Here is a 22,317-nt window from a genome sequence, read left to right on the forward strand (position 1 = left end):
ACTTCACATGCAGAGAAACAAAGCTCATTCTGGGCATAGTCGAAGACTTTGTGCCTTTACCTTTAGGGCTGAGAGTGCTGGCTAGAAGAGGGCAGCATCTTTCACATCACCTCACTTTCTACATCTCGTTCGTAGAGATGTGTGGTTGGTGTAAAGTAATCACCCCAAGAAGCCTCAGGACTGCCTTGAGCTAAAGAGAGGAGGCACATGACTCTCTTGCTCTGCTGTTGTCATCTTTAGAGAAAGGCATATAGGAAGGGGGCATGGCTGGTTTTGCAGTGATGGGACTAGAGAAGATTCTCTTTCCTTTCCAAAGAGTATTGCTTTTCTTCCCTGGTACGGGGAAGAAGTGGGAGGTAAGGCAAAGGTGGAAACAGGGCTCCCTTGCGATGCTGGCATGTTGAAGGAATGCCTTTCCACCAGCCAGAATCCCTTTGAGGATCTAAGACTTTCTCTTACGAGCTAATCAGCAGTTTAAGAGCTGTTCTGGCAGTACATTCTTTGGTAGATTAATAAGTCCATGGGCAGGGGAGGGTAACAGCAATATGTAACATGGGGGAAGACTGCTGCATGATCCTTATTTTACTACTTGTAAGCTAGGTGTGTCATCTTCCTAAATGGTTTGCCATCCATTTCCAGTAGAATTACAGTCTGATCCGAAGCCCACAGAAAGAAAAGGCTACCATTGACTCCAATTTTGTAGTCAAGACAAGTGACACCTTAATCAGCGGATGTGCTCTAGAGACTTTCAGTAGGAGTATTCATTTATCCTTTATCATCAGGGAAGCACAATTACAGCTTTGGAAGACAGAATTGCATTACACTGCTTTTTCTGCAGTAGTTCCAGGCTTGAAGTTCTTCAAAAGGTTAAAAGCATATCACATACAATGGTCTAAAATAAAGAGATCTGACCTGGAATTTACCCTGAGCTAGTGAATGTGGGGTCCTGAAAGCGCACTCCTTCTTTTTACTGCCCCCCCCAAATGTTTTGGTTGCTTTTCACAGTAGAACTGCTGGAAAACATTCTGCCATTTACTTGGCTTGCCATTTACTTTGTTAGCTGTTTCCTCTTGCCTTCCTTGTTCAGTGTCCTGGGAGAAAAGAGAAAAGTGTTACGGGAAAACTAACGATCAGAAATACAATTATTCTGTCGTTGTCCTGTTACATGCTTCCTCTCTACTTAGTGAAGCACTAGGGGGTGATTGGGTCTCACAGAAGTCCTTGGCAGAAGTTCCTACTGACTGCAGTGAAACCACGTACTTTTTCATCCAGTTAGTCCATGCATCCTGTTTTCAGAGTGCTGAGGTTACTGGAACCACTCCAGGAGTGCATGTAGCCCCAATAATTGTGTCTCAATTTCTCATGCTGCCTGAATTTCCCTGAGGGATTTGATACTTCCATAAGATTTTTTCATGCTCTTGTTCTTCAACCCTGACATCACTCGTAAGATGAAATGAATTCAAGATTCTGTGAACATGAGCGGCAAGATTAAGAGTTGGGTTTGTTTAGTTGGGAAAGGGAGCACTGAGTAGAGGGACCTGAGTGTATTTATTTCAGTGTGTAAAGGCTGTCACAGAGAAGAAAGGTGTGAATTATTCTTCGTGCCCTTGTGGGTGGGTTTAAATTTGAAGCAAGGGAAGTTTGGATTCAACTCTAAAAGAAGCTTTCTAGCAATAAGCCTTTTAAACCAGGGCATAGGTTTGCCTGGACGAGCTATGGAAGTGCTTTTGCTGAAGGATTTTGTGAGCTGTTTATTCTGTCCAGAATGGGTCAGGAAGAGTGGATCCAGGTTCAGAGGCAAAGAGACAGATTAGCTGACCTCTTGAGATCCCTTCAGTCCTATTTTCTATAGATGTTTCGCATCCTTTTGCTTTTGCACCCATCATCATCATCTTTAAGCTGAAGAAAAAAAAGGTAATTTGGCTTCAGAGGCGCCAGAACTAAATATGTTTTGTTTGCAGATGTCTACATGGAAATGTGGTGGTGAACGTTATTGTTCTCCATTGTTTGTAATACTGTGTTTACTTCCTGTTGAAGGTGATAGGAATAATAAAATCATCATCTTAAAATAGGCCGAGTGGTGATCTAGAATTACCATATGAAATCCCAAAGCGCTGCTTACAAAATTGCAAAAAACGAATGGCTGCACTTGAGGCAGTCGTATTCTGAAAACTCTCTCCTCAGGACAGTGTAGCTTTCAGGAGAATCACTTGGGTTTTGACTAGTTGATGATAGATTTCTTTCCAGAGAAATTTAGATGTGGATATGGTGTATTCCTTTTGTTTTTCTGGACTGCACTGAAAAATAATCTGCTTCTAGAGAAACCAAAATAGGTCTTTGACACAGTGATGGTGGGGAAGGGCTGCTGCTAAATCCTTTCTGTGTTTCCTGCAGCAACTGTGACACCGAGACTGGGGTGGTTATAAAGATGTCTGTGCTGAAGCTCACCTTTTTTCTAGATCAGACCAAGAAATCTCTCCCTGTTATAATTAACTCTTTGTCTCCCAAGTTCCAGGATGTTTCCTGTTTGGCTGGGTTTTGAGAGGGGTCAGGTGGTAATCACCTGGCTCTCCTTTCTTTTCTCCTCCTTTTGGGAAAGATGCCACAACTTCTGTCTGCTCATTTCTGAAGTCAGTTTGCTACTACAGATGCTATCAGTTCCAAAGATTCATAAATCTGTGTTACAAATCTGATTTTTTTTTTTAAATGCTGTTTTTTAAATGGATTTGCATAGGCTTTTGTCATGTCATCTAAGCTTTCTATTTGAAAAAATTCAGACACAGAGCAGACTTTTAAAAATGAAGGGCTTGACCCTGTCTTTCCAGCTTTGTGACTTCGAAGTTTTCCAAGGCAGAGCCTCAAATCACACCATAAAACATAAAGAAATGTGTTTGTTCCTGAGAGAACAAGATGATGGTTTTCTCTCAGAATTAAAAAAGATACTTTTCTTGTATAAGGTCTTTCTGGGGGGAAGCAAAAATATATTTCTTCACCAAAATGGCAACATATGTATTTTTGCAGTTTTTCCAAATCTGCGTGTTTAAAAGCCAGACTCTTTCTGGTTGTCAGTGATTATGCATTTGGTAAGGAAAACATTGCTGTTTTAATACTGTGTCTGCAAGTGATAGAACAAGCAGATCCTGAGTTTGGTTCTCATGGATAGCCAGTGCCCTGGTTACTGATATATCTGCAGATCCCTTCCCAAAGAGACAAGCTAAGGGAAGTGTAACTGAATCACCTTGTTCTGTAAGCACCTTACAGGTGGTAGCCTTTTACTGTCATGAGTACCCAGCAGAGCGAAGACACTAGAGACACAAGAGGGTTCACAGCCATTAGCCCCTTTCAGTTGTCAGAGGTCAGGGGTCACCAGAGGAATCACTTGCAGACCGAGAGCCAGGAGTGATTTCAGTCTGCTGATCAAAGACAGAAAATCTCGTAAGAGTTCTGCAAACCTAAGTGGACCCTCATGGTGGTGTTTTGCTACTGAAAGGTGCGTTGGAACCAGCATGGGGTTTTTCCCCAAAAGCACAAGGATAGTGCTATTTTCTGTACCACATGGAAAGGAGAGGCACTGAGCCTGTCCCTGACAGGGACCTGAGCTCTGCCTGTGTGACACTAGATCCATGACTCTGAACAGAGACACCACCCACTGACTCTTACTCCTGCATCACTGGAGACTGCTTTCACACTGGGGATATTACAGAGCTTGAATCATCTCCAGAAAGCCATCTGAGGATGAGGAAGTAGTTGCACCCCCACATGCTAGGGTTTCAGAGATCAGTTTTCAGGTTGTATGTATCCAGAGGCCAGCTGAATTTTCTCCTTATCTTCCTTCTTGCAGCCATACTCTAAAGGCTGGTGAGGGGTAAGCTTAAATTGTTAAATCCTTGTTAAAGCCAGTCAAGGACCAATCTATTCAGCCAACTTTGAAGGGCTCATAAGGAAAGCTAATACCTGAACTGTTTTGCAACTTTGACACTCCTCCCAGTTGTCCCACTTTCTTCTTACAGTTGACCACTGTTAAAAATTGAGTATTTTAATAAGTGAGTCCCAGGTCACTTGGTTTTATTTCCACTGGTGTTTCATATTCAAGATCAGAGAGAGAGAGAAGCTCCTTTTAGTTCTGTTTTCTCTGTTCATCTGCTTCTCGTTCTACATAATGAATCCTCCTTGCCTCTCTGGTTCCTTTGCATCTTACAGACTGGCTCCTGTGTCTTGACCTTATGCATCTTGACAGAGCACTCAGCTCTCAAAAGTGCCTAAGGCTTCTGAGTTTCAACAATGTCCCATTTTAAGTGACAGATTAAAGGACCAATTAAAGGTTTGTTCAGTGCTACTAGCAGTCATGACAGCAGATGTCATTTTGTCCTTGTCTGGTCTGTCTACATTTGTCTTTTGAAGAATTCCTATTTTAGTAGCTTCCTCAGAGATGCGAAGTTCAAGAGCACTGCCCTCAGCACTAGTGGTGTCCATCATCCCCAGGACTGCTCACCACACCACCTGTGGCTGCTTGGATAAGGGTACTGGTACATTCCCACAGGACAGTTGGTCACTATAGGATAATTCACTCCCATAGCTCCAAAGGAGGTAGCTTATTCCAAAAAAATGCTAAGCTAGTTACTGCAGTAGGCCTCTGCTGGCAAGGAGAAATCCACTGTGTCCTTGGCTGAGATCCCAGAATTCACAAGTCACTTCAGTGTGACAAATCAGCCTAAGAGCTTATGCCCAGTGAGAAATTTTAGTCTGGACTAGGTACCACAGACTTGTGTTGGTAGAACTTGCTCCTGGAACAGACAAATATCTGAGAAACGTGTGTCAGACTGTGTGTCCACAGATGTACCAGCAGCTAGTAAGTGTGGTAGATATAGGAAGGACAGGGCAATCAAAATTTTCAGAAATTTCTACACTTTTCCAGTTGGAGAGGGTTTCAACCAAAGCGTGCTTTGACCAAGGAAAGTGTTTTGCAAATCATTCTGTTCTTGAGTGGGAAAACATGTGTCAATAGGCTGAAAGATGCAAGGACTGCTCTTCCTTGCAGGAATCGAGTCTTCAAGTAGAAGATTTATTCCTCTTAGTCAGAGGACCTTGCAAGACAACACCATAAAGGCATGGTGCACCGATCTGGCTGCACCATTTCTATACATCTGAATCACATGTCTGGCACCTTTGCTTGACTCTCAGGCTAAATGTTGATGTGTATCCATACTGTTGAAAAGTCTTACCTTAGAAAAGGTGCTTGCCTCTGTACTGCCTGTTGTGGTGGTTTTTAACTGCGCTAATTCCTAAATGGTGTCTGGAAATAGTTTGGCAGTGTGCTGGGCTGAGACCATGCCAAGCACAAACTAATATGAAGTGATCAAAGTCAAATGCCTTGGAACATTCCCTGGCACTGCTGAGTTCACTAATATAGCCTCTGTGTTTCTGGATTTAGTTTCCTTGTTGTCAATCTATTATCCTTGTATCTCCCCAGACTAATTTATTTCCCAGAAGACCATTTCAGGAGAGATCAGGATAATGCACATTGTTGCTCTAGCCCGCAGTTCTTGGAGGACATTTCTTGGGATAGTAATTCCCATAAACAGACATGGTTGTAGTGTGCCCCCAGATGAGCTTCTGGACTGACATACTCCTTGCTAATCCTCATCTGATTTGATGCCTTTGAATATATACTTGTGATTGGAAGGTCTGCCTGAAGTTTCTCTCCTGACCATCTGGGTGCAGTGAGATGCAGCGGCTTGAAGTGCACCCCCTCATCGGCCATCATTACACTCAAGTGATGTTGATTTTTTTTTTTACATTGTATGCTGGTCATGACTTTCCAATGACAGACTTCATCCTCCCTGACACACCTTTCCCAGTCACCTGGAGAGGAGTGTGTGGGGACTTCAAAGACACAGAGCTGCTCTCTAATCTGACACTAACTCTGGTTCCTCCAAATACACCATCCATCCAGATTCAGTGGCCTGTTGTTCTCTGAAACCATTGCTCTACTCCTGTGATGGACACCCTTTGTTTTCTAGGTTTCCTGGTCCTTTTCCCAATTGGCTGTGACATATAAAAAGGAATTTATTAGTCAGGCAGTGCTTGTGACTTGCTGAAAAGGGTTGCATTGTTGTCCCCAAGAGCTGTGTTGAATATATTGCCCTAATAAGTAACATTTTGGGCAGCATTTTGTTTCCAAAATACAGATAATGTAATTCACCTAGTATAGTTTTTATTTTTAAATTACTTCTTTTATGCTAGTCTGCAGAGGAAAATAAAGAAAAAGAGGTAGAGTCTGTGTTTCATATGCTAAGTTAAGGGCTAAGCCACAGTGATCTGTAGTAATCTAATTCTTTTCATCTACCTGTGAACTCATGAAGAAATTAGAGATTTTTCAGGAGAACCCAGCAGGCAAATATTTCACACTTTAGCACTCAAATAAGTAGAATTAAAAAAAGGTGGAGTTTAAGGACACAGAATGATCTTGAAATACTGGCGTTTGAGACTGTAAAAGGGAAGCTTAGGCTTCATTGAGATCTGGCTCCTATGTCCTTGTGCTAGTGAAGTGGGTGAATTGAAGCTTTGCTATAATCTGACTATATTTTGGAGCATAGCTGAAGTTTTTCTCTAAATAGGGCCCCTATAAAGAGAGAGGTGTTTTGACAAGGAATGTGCAAGAATATCTGAAATGAAACATTGCTGGTTAGTCCCTCATTCATTCTTGTTTTTTACTGCTTTTTAAGGGATGAAGAAGAAAAGAAAAAGTCTCACTCAGATGGTACAGATGAAAAGGATAATGTGAGCCAGACAAAGGCTGTCAGTCGAATTGGCAACTCAAATAACCCATTCCTGGACATCCCTCATGACCCCAATGCTATTGTGTATAAGACTGGATTTCTGGCTCGGAAAATCCATGCGGATATGGATGGAAAGAAAAGTGAGTATCTTTCACTCTTAACATCATTTTCTTGTTATCCATGCATAATGCCACATACGATGAGCCCATGTGCTTCTCAAGGCAAATAGTGCTGCTTCATTAGGGGAAATTGCAGCAATAGCAAACAATGCAGCAATTGGATTATCACACTTCCACTATTAGGCCAGGATTTACAATTTTCAGTCCCATTTGTAGCAGCTCTAATACGTAAGCATAATGAATAGTGCAATACAGCAGGCAATGTAGATCTTTTGTACTAAAAGAAAATGAATCTCATGGCTTACAGAAGACAAAACAATTTGGAGTGAATTACAGTGGCTGTTCCGTAGCAGTTTGGTAATTCTCCTTTTCCTTGTGTGGCACCAGATTGTTTCAAATCTCCCCATGCCTTTGGGTCTGTATTTTAAAAAAGGCTGTTCTTCATCTCTACTTGGAAGATGCTGTAACTGTTCCTTCCCAACTTTGCTAGCCTTGAGTCATCTCCCCAGTGAAATACAGCAGCTTTTGGTACCAGCCAGATTTACACTATGCTGCTCCTCCCTACCCTTTTTTCTGGCAAACTTGCTGTGCCTCTTACTTTTATTATTCTCTTTCCCTTTTGTCCTACATACATTTGTGATCCACTAATTATCGAAGGTCTCTGATTCAGCTGTGTGTGTTCTGTTGTTTGGACATCTTCATTTGTTTGTTTTCTATTGATCTGCTACTCAGAGCATCTGTATTTTTCCCAGTTGTTGATGATCCCCTACTCAGGATTCACACTCTTTGGCTGAATCCTGAAGGCAAAGTCTGATTTTGTGATGGGTTTCCAGTAACTGCAACTGTCTCCTAGCTTGGCTTAGCTCTTTGATGTTTGCATGTTTTGCTAATATAATTTAGAAGGTACAGTTGGAGGTTGGTGTTTGTAAGCTGGAGGCTGACAGCTGGATGGCTAAATCCAAACAGAGATGTCGAAATCAAACTGACCTCATTCTTTGTGATGACTGGATGCTTTGAATAGGTTCCTCTTTATTAAACTTCTGTTTATTTAACCTTAGTAAGTAATTGTATCTAGTTGCCTTTATTAAATTATTTCTTTAATTAAAAGTAATCAGAATTGCTCATTATTCAGCACACCGGATGCTGGCATTCTGGGGATAATCCTTTTATGAGTAATGTAATTAAGGCCACGTTTTCAGAAGTTCCTGTACGTCTAGGGGGCCTGCCTCTTATTGTCATGCAGCTCTTGAAAAAGTTACATTCTGACTCTGACTCATTGCAAATAAAATGAGACTTTTTCTTTTTTTTTCTTTTAGTTAGACCTTGTCATATTTCATTTCCTATTGGAGCTGTTACAGATCAGCCTGTGCAGGATTGCTAATGAAGTGATGTGCTGGCATGTTATAGGTATTTTCTCAGGAAAGGAGTACTGAGGACTGAAACACTTAAGCAATCTAGAGGAAAAGGATGTAACAGGGGCCGGTGGCTGGAAGCTGTCCAAACAAATGCCAATTAGAAATAAGGCCCGTTATGTAAGATGAGAATGATTAACCTCTGGAGCAAGGGATTAATAACCTCTTCACTATCACTTGCTGTCTTAAGATCAAAATGGGATGCCTTTCTGAGGGTGATGCTTTAGTCATACATGTGTTATTAATTTCAGTGCAGACACAAGTGGATGCTGGTAAGTGGTGCATGTTTGGTGGAGCTTAGATGCAGGCTTATAGCCTCAGGCTGTGGCCGTACAGTCTGTGCCTTCTCTCCTTCTATTGCAGCTGAATTTCAAACTGCAGCAATCATGCTGAATCCCCCTCTTTAGGTTTCTTGAGGGATGATTTTGTTTTTCTCATTAGTATTCTGTTTGGCTCCCCTCTCTTTTTTCTTCTTTGGCTTCCCCTGTGGCTGCAGGAGCAGGGGAGGGGACCAAGAAGCTATCCGACCGCTCAGTGCCAACTCAGGTGTGCAGCAGTGGCAAGAGGGAAGGATGCTCTTGAGAGGCACTGCTTTCTAAGCAGTGCCCCATTGGTCCTGAGCAGTGCCTGCCAGCTTGCTGTGACATGAAGAAAGGGTATTTCCTTCTGAGAACTGTCACGGCACAGAGTGCAGACCTAGCTCTGTAGGGACAGTGTCCGCCTACCTGCAAGAGCACAAAGGCTGGATCTCTCTGACCTTCTTTCTGCATTGCTGCTGCTCCCTTCTGATCCAGTCCAGGGCTGTCGTCAGAGTTGGTTTATTACTCTCTCACACAGCAGGTATGTGCAGGCACTGTGCTAAGTTGAATTGTCCTTTGAGAAGTAGAGTACAAAGGAGGTTTAACACAGGATTAATGTAGCTTTCCTGTTGCCTAGAAAAGTGTAAAAATGGATCCAAGTTAAATGGGTTTTCATTTGTTTTCTTTGCAGCTCCCCGGGGAAAGCGAGGCTGGAAAACCTTTTATGCTGTACTAAAGGGAACGGTCCTGTACTTGCAGAAGGTATGGGAAATCACTGTCTTTTGGAAACTAATTAAAGCTGGATAAAGCAGCAGGCATCCTCTCCGCTCTCACAGCCCACCTCCAGGCTCCTTTCCCTTTGACACACAGCGTAGCTGCACTCTCTGCCCCTTACCCTGTTTATACACACATTCAGGCATGAATCCTTTCATTGACATCTCCCTCTTTTCATAATTTAAAGTTAAGTTCCATTGTCCCCATTCACATGTGTACCCTATTGCTTCTGGTTATATCATTGCCGTCAATCACAGCTGAAAAAATAGCCAGCTTCACCAGCAAAGACAGCATTATCTCTCTGTGTCTTGCATACATTCCTCTAGGCTGCTTTTAACATTGCATTTCATACATATGACTTCTCCTCCTGTAAGGCTGTCCTCCTTTCCCATCTTTTCATGGTATGCATTTTCGCAGTGCCTGCAAGACCAGCTGCAAATCAATTGAATGGCAGCTTGGCCTTGGTAGGAAGCTGCAGCTTCTACTCCCCAGCAGAATGGAAGGATAAAAGGATACTTTTTTTCTCCCCAGAGCAAGATGAGATACTGCTTTCTAATAAACTTTGCTCCATGACATCAAGAAGTCTAAAAAAAAAAGTCAGCTGAAACCCTTCAAGTCTTTTGGCACAAGTTTAAATATATTATAGTGCAGTTTTAACTGTACTCTTGGTACATGAAATGCAGCATATGGATGAGAACTGTCAAAATCAAATAAATGATAGCAGCAAAGTAGGTTGTTAAGATTTTTTGGCCCCCAGCATAGGTGAAATATTAATGAAGTAGGTGATGTTTGTCCAGGCTGTCCTGTATTGTAGAAGTGTGCTCCTTTGAAAGCCTTTTTATTTTTCCACTATGGTTTACAACTGTCAGGAGCACAAGTTCAAGTGCATACTGCTGTTTCCTCCTCCCCTGCTGTGGCTTTCTGAAGTTTTTGGTTTCACTGGAGCCACCCTGGATAGCCTCTTAGAAGAAAGAGAGTACTTTGGTTCTAATTTTTGCAGCATGAGGTTTGCAAGGTGGATGCTCTTAGTGCAATACTTTTTTGAGAGAGCTGAAGTCTTGTAACAGACAAAAACACATCTGCAGTCAGGATGGAAGATTGGGCTGAAGGTTGTATGTGACATACTCAAAGCCAGTGCAAGAGACCAGAACCAAGCTGAGCCTTCCTTCTGGTCCTTTTGCTAGCAGCAGATTCAGATTTTGCTAAAGTGGCCTTCATGGCAGGTTTGAGTAATCTTCTTTGATTTCTGAACTAAATAATTTTTAGTCGCCTGAGAAGACTGCATGGCTCCCTAAGAAGTGAAAAGGTTCCTTGTCCGTAACACATTAATTAATTTCTTACTTGATCTTTGAGGGGGGATAAGTTTGCTAAGGGAAAAAATGGAGATGCTGTCTATTTCAGAGTCTTAATAATTTTAAGTACTCATATTAAGTACTCATATACATAATTAAGTACATAATTAAGTACTCATATTTTTATGAGTATTACTGGTATATTAGTTTAAAATGCTGTTTAACAAGATGTAGAGATGCTGACGTAGCATGCTAATTCTCTACAGAATGGTGCTCTTCCCACTCTCACCAGTAAAAGAGTAATTTCACATCTGAGTGCATTTTTGCATTGCTGGAGTTCTTACATATTTGTTATTTGTGTGTCTTGTACTTATCACGGTATTTGAATTCAGTGATTACAGAGTAGCTACTTTGCAAAGCTGCAGTCTCCCACTTGGTTCTGAAGACACTTGCACTGAAGTTATCTCACTGTAGCAGTGACAAGCAAGGCTTTTACTTTAGTGCCTTGTACTTTAGCACAAGGTTGACAAAAGGGCCTGATGGGAAGTGTCTTATTCACAGGATGATGGGGCAGCTCTGAGCTTCCCCAGGGCTTTGCTTCAGCCCTGAAATAAAGTTTGCTCAGTTAGGGACATATCGCGAAGTTGAGGGTGCCAGGGTTTTAAAATACACAGCTAGGCCAAGTAGAAGTTGATGAGCTGATATTTCATTTTACAATATCAGGACATTGAAATTATCCTAATTTCAGAAAATTCAGGAGCGTTTTAGAACAGCTTGATTTGTTCGTAGAAATGCATAGCTTTGGCAGTAGTCATGGTCAAAAGATGTTTTTGCCTTTGCCTTCTCTCCTGATTATGGAATGCGATAGGGCAGAGTGCATTCACATAAGCAAACACTCATTTTCCTTCTTTCTCTCATTATCTGTACATAATCTGTTTATCTGTGGAGGTAACATCTGTGGTGATGGGTCCATTGCACTGGGTGCTGTTTAAGTGGGGGAGATGTAAATCTCACTGTTGTAGGTGCTATATAAACAGAAATTACATATACCAACCTCTGCAGTGTTGCTTTCTGTGTTTATCTGTAACTCAGCTGTTCCCTCAAGACACTACTGTAATATAAATATTGTTTGTAGCAGCTGTGATTCCCCCAGTGGGCAGTGTGATCCCATTTCTGCTGTCATTCTGTTTGCATACTAGTCCAGTTCTTGTTCTGCTGTCAAAGTCCATGTGTGAGAGTGGTTTGTAAAGGGTGGTCACTTGAGATTTACTGAGGAGTTTATCTGGGCCATTTTGTCTCCATGCCCACATGTATTTTCTTTTTTTCATTGGAACTGTTCCAGTGCCAATTCATGTGCTGCATATTGTTTTATTTTTAAGTAAGTGATTTAAGAGAGATGGTTTTTGAATTAGTGAGCCCAAATGCCACTGGAGGCACTCAGTGGAAGAGTTCACAATTAGCCAACTAAATGTGCCTGCATAGTATTACATAAAATGAGAGGTTTGACATGTTTGGGATGTTGGCGTTGTCCCTAGGCATCCTCAGGCCAAGGTTACTTTCCTGCCCTCTGTTCATAGCAGGAGGAAATTGTGAAGTAGGAGCTTGACAGAATGTCTGTTCACTTGACTGACATGGGATGTGGTGTGCATACAAAAGTGAGGCTTATAAAGAGAAGACATAAGGCTGGCCTTGCCTCCTTGCTAGACATTGCTTCTGGGCAAGCAGTGCAGGACATGGACCTTCATGTTTTGTTTAGGCTCTTCTGTGAGGTTTGCAACATCTTTGCTCTTTGATGTTGCACTTAAAAATCTTGCGGGCTTTCAGGTGGTTTTATATAACTTTTCTCAAATGTGTTTCCTCTATTGAAATATTAAAGAAAGACCAGAATGATGTAAAATGTTAAGTGACGAGACATTCTGGAAGAGAATTCTGCAGCTGTCACATGCAACTGAGGGAGATATCCACCCACAGTACACTGACTGATAAAAAGCCAAATACCATTCTCTGGTCTATCAAAAATGAATTTAGAAACATGCTGACTTCAGGTCAGCAGGATGTGGTAAAGTCATTCTCCAGGAGTCTGAGAGAGATGAATTCAGCGTGTCATTGCATTGTGTGCAGCACTTGCATCAGACTTCAGTTGATAGAAAGGTCACAGTTCTTTTTTGGCTTATTTGTTTCTTGCTACTGGCTTGGTCTAACTTTAGTGAGCTGCCTTCCGTTTCAGCTCAGCCTCCACACTGACACTGGCACATCAGAGCATGTGCTGTCCTTGATGGCATAAGAGATATGGGTGTTCCTGTGCCCCTAAGCATTCCCTGCCAGCTGGAAAGAGTTGGAGCCCTTAGAGGTGGAATTTTAGCAGCACATTCATGTCCTTCTAGTCTTCTCTGAGGCTGGCCAGCTTTGCAGAGACATTTCCGGTATGCTGATCAGTGCCTTTGGAGAAGCTGGCAGAGCCCCATCTGTCAAGGTAGATTGCAGCCAGCTGATCCGGTGGGATTAGCAAGGATTAGTGTGAATGCTGTCTGTGGGTAAGGAGGAGTTCTCTCAGCCAGGACTGCTTCTGGGACTGCCCAAATGTGGAGTTCTTCTGGAACACGATTGGACACCAGAGTAGGTTGTGGACATAGGATGCGTCTCACAGAGGAAGCTGGGAGACAACAGGCAAGGTGATAATTGACACTGTCGCTAGGCAGTAACTTCAGGAAAGCCAGGATATTTCTCATGTTTCTGAGGTCTGTGTAAGCTCATTTCCTGGCCTTGAAGTTTTTCCAGTCCCCCTGTACAGTAGAGCGAGTCATTTCCCCCCCAAACTATCAAATAAATCGGCTTTTGAACTCATGAAGGAAGGGCATGACCTGTGGGCTTGTTTTCTCCATCTTCAAGATGGGGCTCAGCCAGACGTTAGACAGCCTTCTCCAGTTCTTGTCCTTCAGCTAGAGCCTTTCCCAAATCTTCCTTGAAGGAAGTTTAGAGAGTGCTTTAAGCATGAGCTCAGTACGATGTGGAGATCCCTCCAAAGGTTGCTGGGACTCAAGCTACGAGTGAGGAAGGACATTTATCTTTGCTCTCTTGAAAACTCCTTTTGCCACACATGTTAAAGTTGAAGGCCACCCTTTGCTCATCTGTGCAGCAGTGCTCTGCCTTTCTGCTAGGCCTGCCAGATCTGTGATGGGTTGTGTCTTTGTCTGGCCCCAGGTGGAAGTGGTGCTGCAACAGTTTGCTGGTTAGCTGCATCTCCTCAGGTGAAGGGTCTGAGCAGCAGCAAGTCCTGAGCCTGCAATAGCTGGGTCTCTGTGAGGAAGGACGAGATGAGCAGTATGCTCTGTCCTCCCTTGTAGGAGATGGTCGCTCCATCCATTAAAACTCATCCTGGAGAGCCCTGACCATACACAGTCTGGCTGAGAGCGGACGCCTTCAGCAGAGGTGTAGTTGGCCCTGGGTGCAGTCGTGGTCTGCATGCTGTCACATTAAGCCCTGTAAACCAGTTCATGCATGTTAACCACCTCCTTTTCAGCATGGGTGCCTCCTTCAGTACTTAAGCTAGTGCTGTCCCTGCACATGCTCTATGACCTGCACTCTGTTGCCTGCTAAACCCCATCTTGTAACTCTTGTGTTCAAGTAGAGGGATCAGTAGTTAACCACACGCCTGCAGGGAACTATTCCTCTGTTTTGCAGCTGTCACACCCCCTCCCTTGGTGGGTTTCAGATGAGACTGATTTTTTGATGTGATAAGGGTAAGAAATAGAGTCAGTTGCAGATTGCTTTGGTCTGTCCTTCAGAAGCTAGGTGCATGCAGCATTGCTTGCAAGTGACTTTTTCTCGGAAAAGGTCCTGACTTTCCCAAGCCATTTATAGTCAGGTAGGCTTTGAACTGGACTTGTGGCTACACCATGTTTGTACCCTCATCCAGGTTCTGTAGCTCAAGAGATCAAAGTCTGCTCCCAGGCTAATGCTTGCAACATAGAGAAGTTTGACCCCCTGCTTTTGTCATCTGGTGTTAAGAGTGGTGCTGTTGAGTGAGAAACCTGGACGGTGCTGTGCTTGCCATTTGCAGACCCTGAGTGGAGAGATTTAAAGGAGTTTGATGTATTGCTTTGTGGAGATTGATGATGAGGATTCTCCTCTGTGTGAGGGCCTGCCAGGAGGACATACAGATGTAGCTGGGAGAAATAAAAATTGAGCAGTGGAAGCTGAGAACCCAAGCAATTGAGCAATGGAGGTGGGGAACACGCCATGAAGGATTCCTTAAATGAAGGCTAATAGTCCACAGCTATTGTGATAGTCAAATACTCCCTGTTTACTCCTCTTCCTGTCAAGCAGATAGTGGAACTACTTTTCTCATTTGCAAAGAGATCAAAAAAACAGAAGGAAAGAGAAAAGAAAAGGTGTTAAAGGTAGTGGAAACCACTCTCAAGTGCTCTAGTCAGACTTCATTCATTTAATGTACTTTAGTACTATTTATGACTATGGAACAAGTTTTTTTTCTAGATTAAGGAAAAAGGGGTATTACATGGAGAAATAAGATGCCATTTTTCCCCTGTTAACTCCTGCAGGATGAATATAAGCCAGAAAAGGCTTTGTCAGAGGAAGATCTGAAGAATGCAGTTAGTGTGCATCATGCACTGGCATCCAAGGCAACAGACTATGAGAAGAAACCCAATGTCCTAAAGCTTAAAACAGCAGATTGGAGGGTCCTGCTTTTCCAAGCCCAGTAAGTGCTCACTTCTGTTTTGTGCCAGTCATTGGGGAAAGAAAGCAGTGCTGAAGGAGGGATAAATTCATTCCCGAACAGGTTAAAGCAGAGGTTTAAGAGGTTGAATCTGTTTATTTGATCAGAAATAAGATTAAGCAGTGATTTGATTACAGTGCAAAAGTAGTTCATGAGAAAGAAGCATCAAGTTTTAAGAGGCTTTTTAATCTAGCTGAGAAAGGCATAACAAGATGCAGCAGCTGGAAGCTGAAGCTGCAGGAAATTCAATTTGGAAACAAGGCACAAACTTATAACAGTCAGGGTGATTAATCATTGAAAAAAACGTCCAAAGGCAGTCTTGGATTGTCTGTCTCCTGATGTCATCAGGTCCTAGCCGGATGTCTTTCTAGAATATATGCTTTGGTCAGAAACAAAGTTACCACTTAATACAAGAATAATTTGATTAGGATCTTCAGGCTGTGATATCCAGACAGAACAGATGACCCGTCTTTTGCTTCTGACATTAAAAACCTGTGCATCAGTCTTCAGCATGAGCCCTTTTCTACTATGATTCATGTGAAACCTCTTAGAAATCTGTGGTGTCCAGCACAGCTAAAACCTTAGAACATACCTCTGAATCAGGACATTGGTTGTTTCTGTTGCCTGTGTCATTTGGATTGGATTAGGAAAAATGTGTGCTAGGCTGAGTTATGGACCTAATCACGAGCCAGTCTATGACTGAGATACCTGACACTAGCTGCTTGCAAAGATAGATCAGAAGACTGAGCAGACTCTAAGACTTGTCCAGTTCTGGTTATTTTTGCTTTTAAAATGCCATTGAAGGGGTGGGAAAGGTAGGGGAGGCTGAGTCAACACATGCTTAAAATGTGTTTCTTCCCCAGGAGCCAAGAAGAAATGCAGACCTGGATCAATAAGATCAACTGTGTGGCTGCCGTCTTCTCTGCACCACCATTCCCAGCAGCAATTGGCTCTCAGAAGAAGTTCAGTCGTCCGCTCCTGCCAGCCACCACAACAAAGCTATCTCAGGTGAGCTGTCTTTATGTAGAGGGTAGGTGATAGTGGTTTCTCTGGCTGGCAGGAGACTGGATGGTTGTCCTCGGCATTATTTTGAGGCTGTTGCCACTAGCATTCCTTGGAGAGGTAGGCTTGCACGGTAAATCTCTGCTTATTTCCTGATGCAAGGTTTGAAGTGGGGAGAGAGAAGGAGCAGACTTGAATATAATTGTTTTATAGTTTTGAAGAAAAGAAACAATCACCAGTGTTCCTAGTATCAGATGTAGAATTTTCATTCCATGGTTATGGCTCTGCAGAGGACATTTCAAATACTGTCTGGTGGGTTTTTTTGAATATGCCTGTTTATTGCTACTCATTTCAGGAAAAATGGTCTTTGGCTTATTGAGGTGACAAAAGGTGAAAGCTGATGCATCAGGCAAGCATCAATTATATTTGTTCCACAATACTTCTCCAGCTCTTACCAGCTCAGGGACTTCTTGTTTGATGTATATTTATAAACTGCGTCTTACGTGAGCATCTTTGGTCTCCCCTTGTGATCACATAAGCTTTTAGCTTCTGCAGCATCCTGTAGCAGGGAGTTTCACAGCTCTACTACTTCTTGCACGAAAAACCACCTACTTCTGCTTGTTTCAGACAGGCTGTGTCTGATGCTTGTGCCCATAGCTCTGTGTACTCTAGGAGCCGTGATGCATGCCTGCATTTCTTCCTGCACTGGTAGGAACATGATATTGATTGTGTTGATCAGGTTGACAGTGGCAGGGGTGACAAGTCCTTGGTGATCTAGGATAGAGATCTATCCTAGGTGTAGACTTTATGAGTAACCTCCTTTAGTTTTTAAAGTCATCTGCCCATTCTGGATTGCATCTTAAATCCTTTTTTTTTCTTTTTTTTTTTTTTTCCCACCATCTTTATAGCTTAGCAACACTCCTTGGAAACCATTATCTCATAATCTGCATTTCTTTAAGAGGGTGGGGGTTTTTATGTCGCCCCTGCTTTTTCCCTCTCTGTAGCAGTAGCCTTTCCTCTAACAGTGTGGTGACCACCTTTCCATCTTCTGTTCTGGGTTAAAGTTTGAAACGTGTCTCATACAGTATAATATAACTTGTCTCATCCTTGTGGTTTTACCTTTTGATCATGCATACCTTTTTAAAAATACTGTATGGTGCTTCAGTAATTTACCCCCAGTCACCAAAAAAAAAGGTTTTTTACTCACTGTTGTTCTGTGTGATTGTTCCATTTAGCACATTGTTTCCTAGTCTCATTGTTTCCATTTAATCTGGAAAGAAATAGAACACAGCCCTGTGGTTTGTGTCTTGAAGAAGGGGAGACACGAAAAGTGGAATAAGATAAGCTGTTTTAGCTAAAGGCAGAAGAATGTGAAGTGTTCAAAGCAGATGAATTCAAAGGCAGGCAGAAACATGTTTGCTTTTATCTGTCAGTGTGGAAAAGCTGCCAGCAGGCTGCTTCTCATTTGGCAGACAAAAAAAAATATGAATTGTCAAATCCCTGTGGGTGCTGTTTAGGATTTTGTGGGCCAAATCATGATGGACAGAACTTCTTCAAAGGGCCTGTTCCTGGTCAGGCAAAAGTCAGTATGCAGTGAGAGCCTAACGTGGGTGTGGGAGAGAGGTAGGACGTGACAGGCTCTGCGAGATCATTTTACCAAGTTTGCTTTCAAAAGCAAATCAGTGTCTGATCTTGGTTAGTCCAGCTGAAGAGGGATGTGACAAAGCTATATATAAAGGAGCAACCAGTCTAGAAAATATCTACTAGGGTTTGGGGCTTTTTTTCCACCTTTTTTTTCTGAGAATGTGCATGTACACACAAAAGCTACAAAGGCCTGATGCCCTGGAAATTACAAGTGCCAAATTAATAGCTGTTCAAAGACCTCCCATCATCGGGTTATAGAACTCACGGCAACAGGATGTCACTGGGACCTAAGATTCAGCACAATGTAAAGAGTGATTGGGCCCTAATAGAGAGAGCAAGCATATCCAGGGTAGTTACTAACAGCAACAAGAATTTTTGGCAGCCAATAGTGAGTGGTTTGAACCCTACCATGTATAGACGGGGGCAAATTATCCCACTTTTTTTGCTTTGGTTCTCTTGCAAAAGAGTTGAAACCCAAGATTAGCTGGGGCTCAACTATTATCCTCTGTAGAAGTTTTCCATCTTTCTGCTCTTTTCCACAGCTCCAGCTCAGTGAGCCAAGAGGCTCTGTCCCTGCTGTGACTCACAGTGTGGTGCAGACATGTCCAAGCTAGGCTTGAAGCTGCAAGCTGCACAGTTACACCATGGGGGGACAACTACTGGCAGCTATCCCCTCTTCTAAGGCTAGGTGCATACACAGGACCTGAGCTGGGTACTACCTGCTGTTAGGAGTCTGGCTAGGTCACTGAGATCTGCATAATCATGTCTCTATTTTGGATTTACCTAATTCAAGCATAAATTCAGATCCAAGCCTACAAATGGCCAGAAAGCCGTGCTGCAGGAGCTGGAAACCTTCTGAGCAGAGGGAAGGTTAGCTGACAGATGGACTGGAGGAAGTGAGTGGGCCTGGGATTATGATAAAGGAAATTGCCTCTAAAGGGGGAGTAGTAGCTCTTCACTTTCTGCAGCTGCACAGTGGGATAAAGGCTGGTAGCAGCTCAGTAAAACAAAATACCTTTTGGGGATTGGACAGCCCTTCCTCTTCTGGATGCACTGTATTGTTCTGAAGAAATGGAGGCTGCAGACCAGAGAGCATTTGGCTGTGCAGAAATGGAAGAAACCCTGACTTCATGTCCTTTCTGTCCTGGAATGAGCTACTTTTACATTTCAAAGACCTGAGGCAGGATGTTCACCTGTCTGATTCTGTCCTTGGTCTGACTGCATACACAACAGCTTTAATTAATTTGCCAAAAAATGTATTAGGGCAGGAGTGTCATGTTGTCAGTAATGCTCTGCAGCAAGCTGCTTCTGTTGCTCTCAGCAAGGTGAGGGATGACAGGTTTGCTATCCTTCCCAGTGGCATCTGCTAGCTGCCGAGTTTTTCTGCAAACTTGGCCACTTTGCTTGGGTGCCTTTGAGAGAGATGTTGGGGACAGAGCTCTGAGATAACAGACCTTATCAATCTGATTATGATTAGTTAAAGGAGAGAAGGAGAGAAAGAAAAAGAAACTAATTGGTATTGTACAAGTATCTCTCTATTTTCCTATGCTTATCAAATATTCTAGATTCTGTCTCTTAAGTGCCTAACATGTTTTTCAAGGATGACCAGCTGAAGTCTCATGAAACTAAGCTGAAACAGATCTCCAATGAGCTTGCTGAACACCGTTCCTATCCTCCTGACAAGAAGCTCAAAGGCAAGGAAGTAGAGGATTACAAACTGAAGGACCACTATCTGGAGTTTGAGGTATGTATGGGAAACATGAGTACTTTTACTGTTTGGGTTTACTTTTTGGATGAGGCAGCTGGTCCTATATTTTGGATACAGTTTCAACTTAGGTTTCAACTTAGGTTGTGCATTTTTCACCTTACTTCGCCAAGGAATATGTTCTTATCAGACAGATATGTTCCAACAATCCCAGCAGCTGGGATGCTGCTCCTCTTTCTGATAAGAACTTCCTGGGACCTTAGCCATGAATTTAGCTCCTTAACCTGCAAAATCTGGTGTACATCAGATGTATCTGTTTGAAGAGATGATAAGGTCTTCAGGCAGGCGCTGTCTCACACTGCAGGACTATGCATTGCATTCTGTCTTGGCACCTCAGTCTTCACAGAATGACTGCATTCTTCAGTAATGCAGATCATGATGATTGTCTTCCATTGGTATGTTCTGAAAGAAATGCTCTTCTAAAATTACTGTCATAGGCATGCCAGATCAGAGCCATTTGTGCTGTGTACCAGTGAGTGAGCTGGATGTCAGGATGAGCAGGAAAAGGGTAGAATTAAAGATCACAGGGCTGAGTGGTGCAACTTAGGCAGCTGCATTAGGAGGTTGTTGTGAGTATTTGACAGCAGCTTTTGTCCATCATAGTGTCTGCCACACTGTAGGTCTGTGTGGGAGGGGCTCAGCAAGCAGTGGGTGCCTGGTATTTTTCATTCCGGCATCTTTGAGTTTTCCCTCCCAGGAACTGCAAGTCAGTGTTGCCTTGTGACTGAAAGGATCCTACTTTAGATAAAGGCAGTGCATGGCAGGGAGAATCCATAATCAGAAGAAGAGGCAGATAAGACGAAAGTCAGAGAGACCACTAGAGGCAACAAAAGCCTCTGGAACTGAAGTAAGCCTCCTGCCACGTGTTATATAAGCTGGAGAAAGAAAGACAAGGAGGAAGGTCCAGGGTAGTAACAGGCTTGTTGGCTGCCCCTCTGTCCATGGGAAGATGATGACGCAAATTCTCCTGAAAAGCACTTCAAACACATTAAAGACAAGGAGGTCATCATGAGTAATGAGCATGGCTTTATGCAGGCAAAATCATGCCTGACTGACATGATAGCCTTCTACAATGAAATGTCTGGTGTGATTGGTGAAGGTAGAGCAGTGGATGTTGTTTGTTCTTGAATATAACAAGGATTTTGATATTGTCTCTACTAACATCCTCGTAGACAAGCTGATAAAATGTGGACTTCGAAATCGACACTTAGGTGGTTTGGAAACTGGCTGAACAGTCAAGATCAAAGGGTTGTGATCAATGGTGCAATGTCAGTTTTGAACACAGCACTTGGATGTACAGAGCAAGCCTGTACATCTGTACACTTTCCTTCTATATGGGGTCTTGTGCAACTTGGGAGAGCAAAGAGTTTCTTGGGTTTGAGTCCTTGACAAAAAGTTTACTTCAGTCATTTCTAGAAGCACAGTGAGTTAGGGTGAAATGTAGATGATTTTAGAAAGATTGATGGAGAAGGAGATAGTTGTGAAGTTTTTCCTGTTTTCTGTCAATTTTATCATGGCAGTCTTTAGAGAAACATTTCTCACGTACCTTAGTGCAAACCAGAACCATTGCAGCCCAGGAAACAAAAGGTACCTTCTTTCCTAGTGAAAACCTTGAGCAGCAATTGAACTGTGCAATTCAGGCATGTGATCAGCACAGCAGGAATGCATGTCTGGGTGACGATGATGATTCAAGGTACTGATATGCAATGCTGTGTTACCTTCACACTTGGAGCAAAATTTGCAGGCCATGCTGAGCTATCAGTGGGCAGTAAAAAAAAAACTAAAAAACCACCCAAACCAGAGGTGAGCTATATGAAAATCCTGAATGGAAAATTTTCCCAGGTTTTAGGGTTTTCTCACCTTCCCTTCAGAACAAAATCCTGTCAGGATGAGGCAGGAGGTGGTGACAGACCTTGCTGCATTAGGTCAAAGCAAAAGAGCAAGACGCAGATGGGGCAGTATTTTGTACTTGGCTCTTTCAGGCTGAGACTGTAGACCAGACCTTGCATCCATGTACAAAGGGGCATACTGGTAGATTTCCAGAAGCACATCAGAAGGGCCTCTGAGTCCCAAAGGAAGCAGAATAGTCCCAATAGAAAAGCAGAAACCAGATTCCTTTTCTGCAGGCTCTTGTAATTCCCCCTTTTTTACACCCATTAGTGTTCCCTTCATTTTTATTTTGGATGAAAGACAAGTGAAATGGTGTTTCCCCCTGAGGGCAGGTGAAACAGGAGGCACCTGGTTCAGGGATGCAGCAAGGAGTATTTCTTCTTGCTGGTGTGTTTACTTGCCCACACCAAGGAAGGAACATTTCTCTTTGCTTGCTGTGGGAACAAGTACTGCTCCAGATGATGGTTGCTCATTGGAGGAAATTAATGATTTGAGAGAGATCTTTTGAATGCTGTCAGGTGAGAGGTGAAGATAGAAATTTAATGGGTGGCTGTTTCGTCTCCTCTTTATTATATGCCCTTGTTCTTCAGAGAAGACGTTGCAGAA

The 22,317-nt window shown here is 42.9% G+C and overlaps 1 protein-coding gene across 5 annotated transcripts in view; it reads left to right on the plus strand.

The window, feature by feature from the left end:
- The window catches only part of LOC133270113 (PH and SEC7 domain-containing protein 3-like), a 106,922-nt gene that overhangs the window by 76,964 nt on the left and 7,641 nt on the right, over window positions 1-22,317 (plus strand). For 4 of the 5 annotated variants that reach the window (XM_061455003.1, XM_061455004.1, XM_061455005.1 and 1 more), the window contains 5 exons: window positions 6,726-6,919; window positions 9,301-9,371; window positions 15,235-15,392; window positions 16,274-16,418; window positions 19,657-19,800. In XM_061455003.1, coding sequence (XP_061310987.1) covers window positions 6,726-6,919; window positions 9,301-9,371; window positions 15,235-15,392; window positions 16,274-16,418; window positions 19,657-19,800 — 712 coding nt within the window. Of the gene's footprint in view, window positions 1-6,725; window positions 6,920-9,300; window positions 9,372-15,234; window positions 15,393-16,273; window positions 16,419-19,656; window positions 19,801-22,317 lie in introns of those variants that run through there. The other variant, XR_009743670.1, reaches the window with a different exon arrangement.

This window comes from Pezoporus flaviventris, unplaced genomic scaffold (assembly GCF_033815535.1).
Source record: "Pezoporus flaviventris isolate CSIRO_AGI_PZ_B2104156 unplaced genomic scaffold, CSIRO_AGI_Pfla_v1 ptg000018l, whole genome shotgun sequence".
NCBI lineage: Eukaryota > Metazoa > Chordata > Aves > Psittaciformes > Psittacidae > Pezoporus > Pezoporus flaviventris.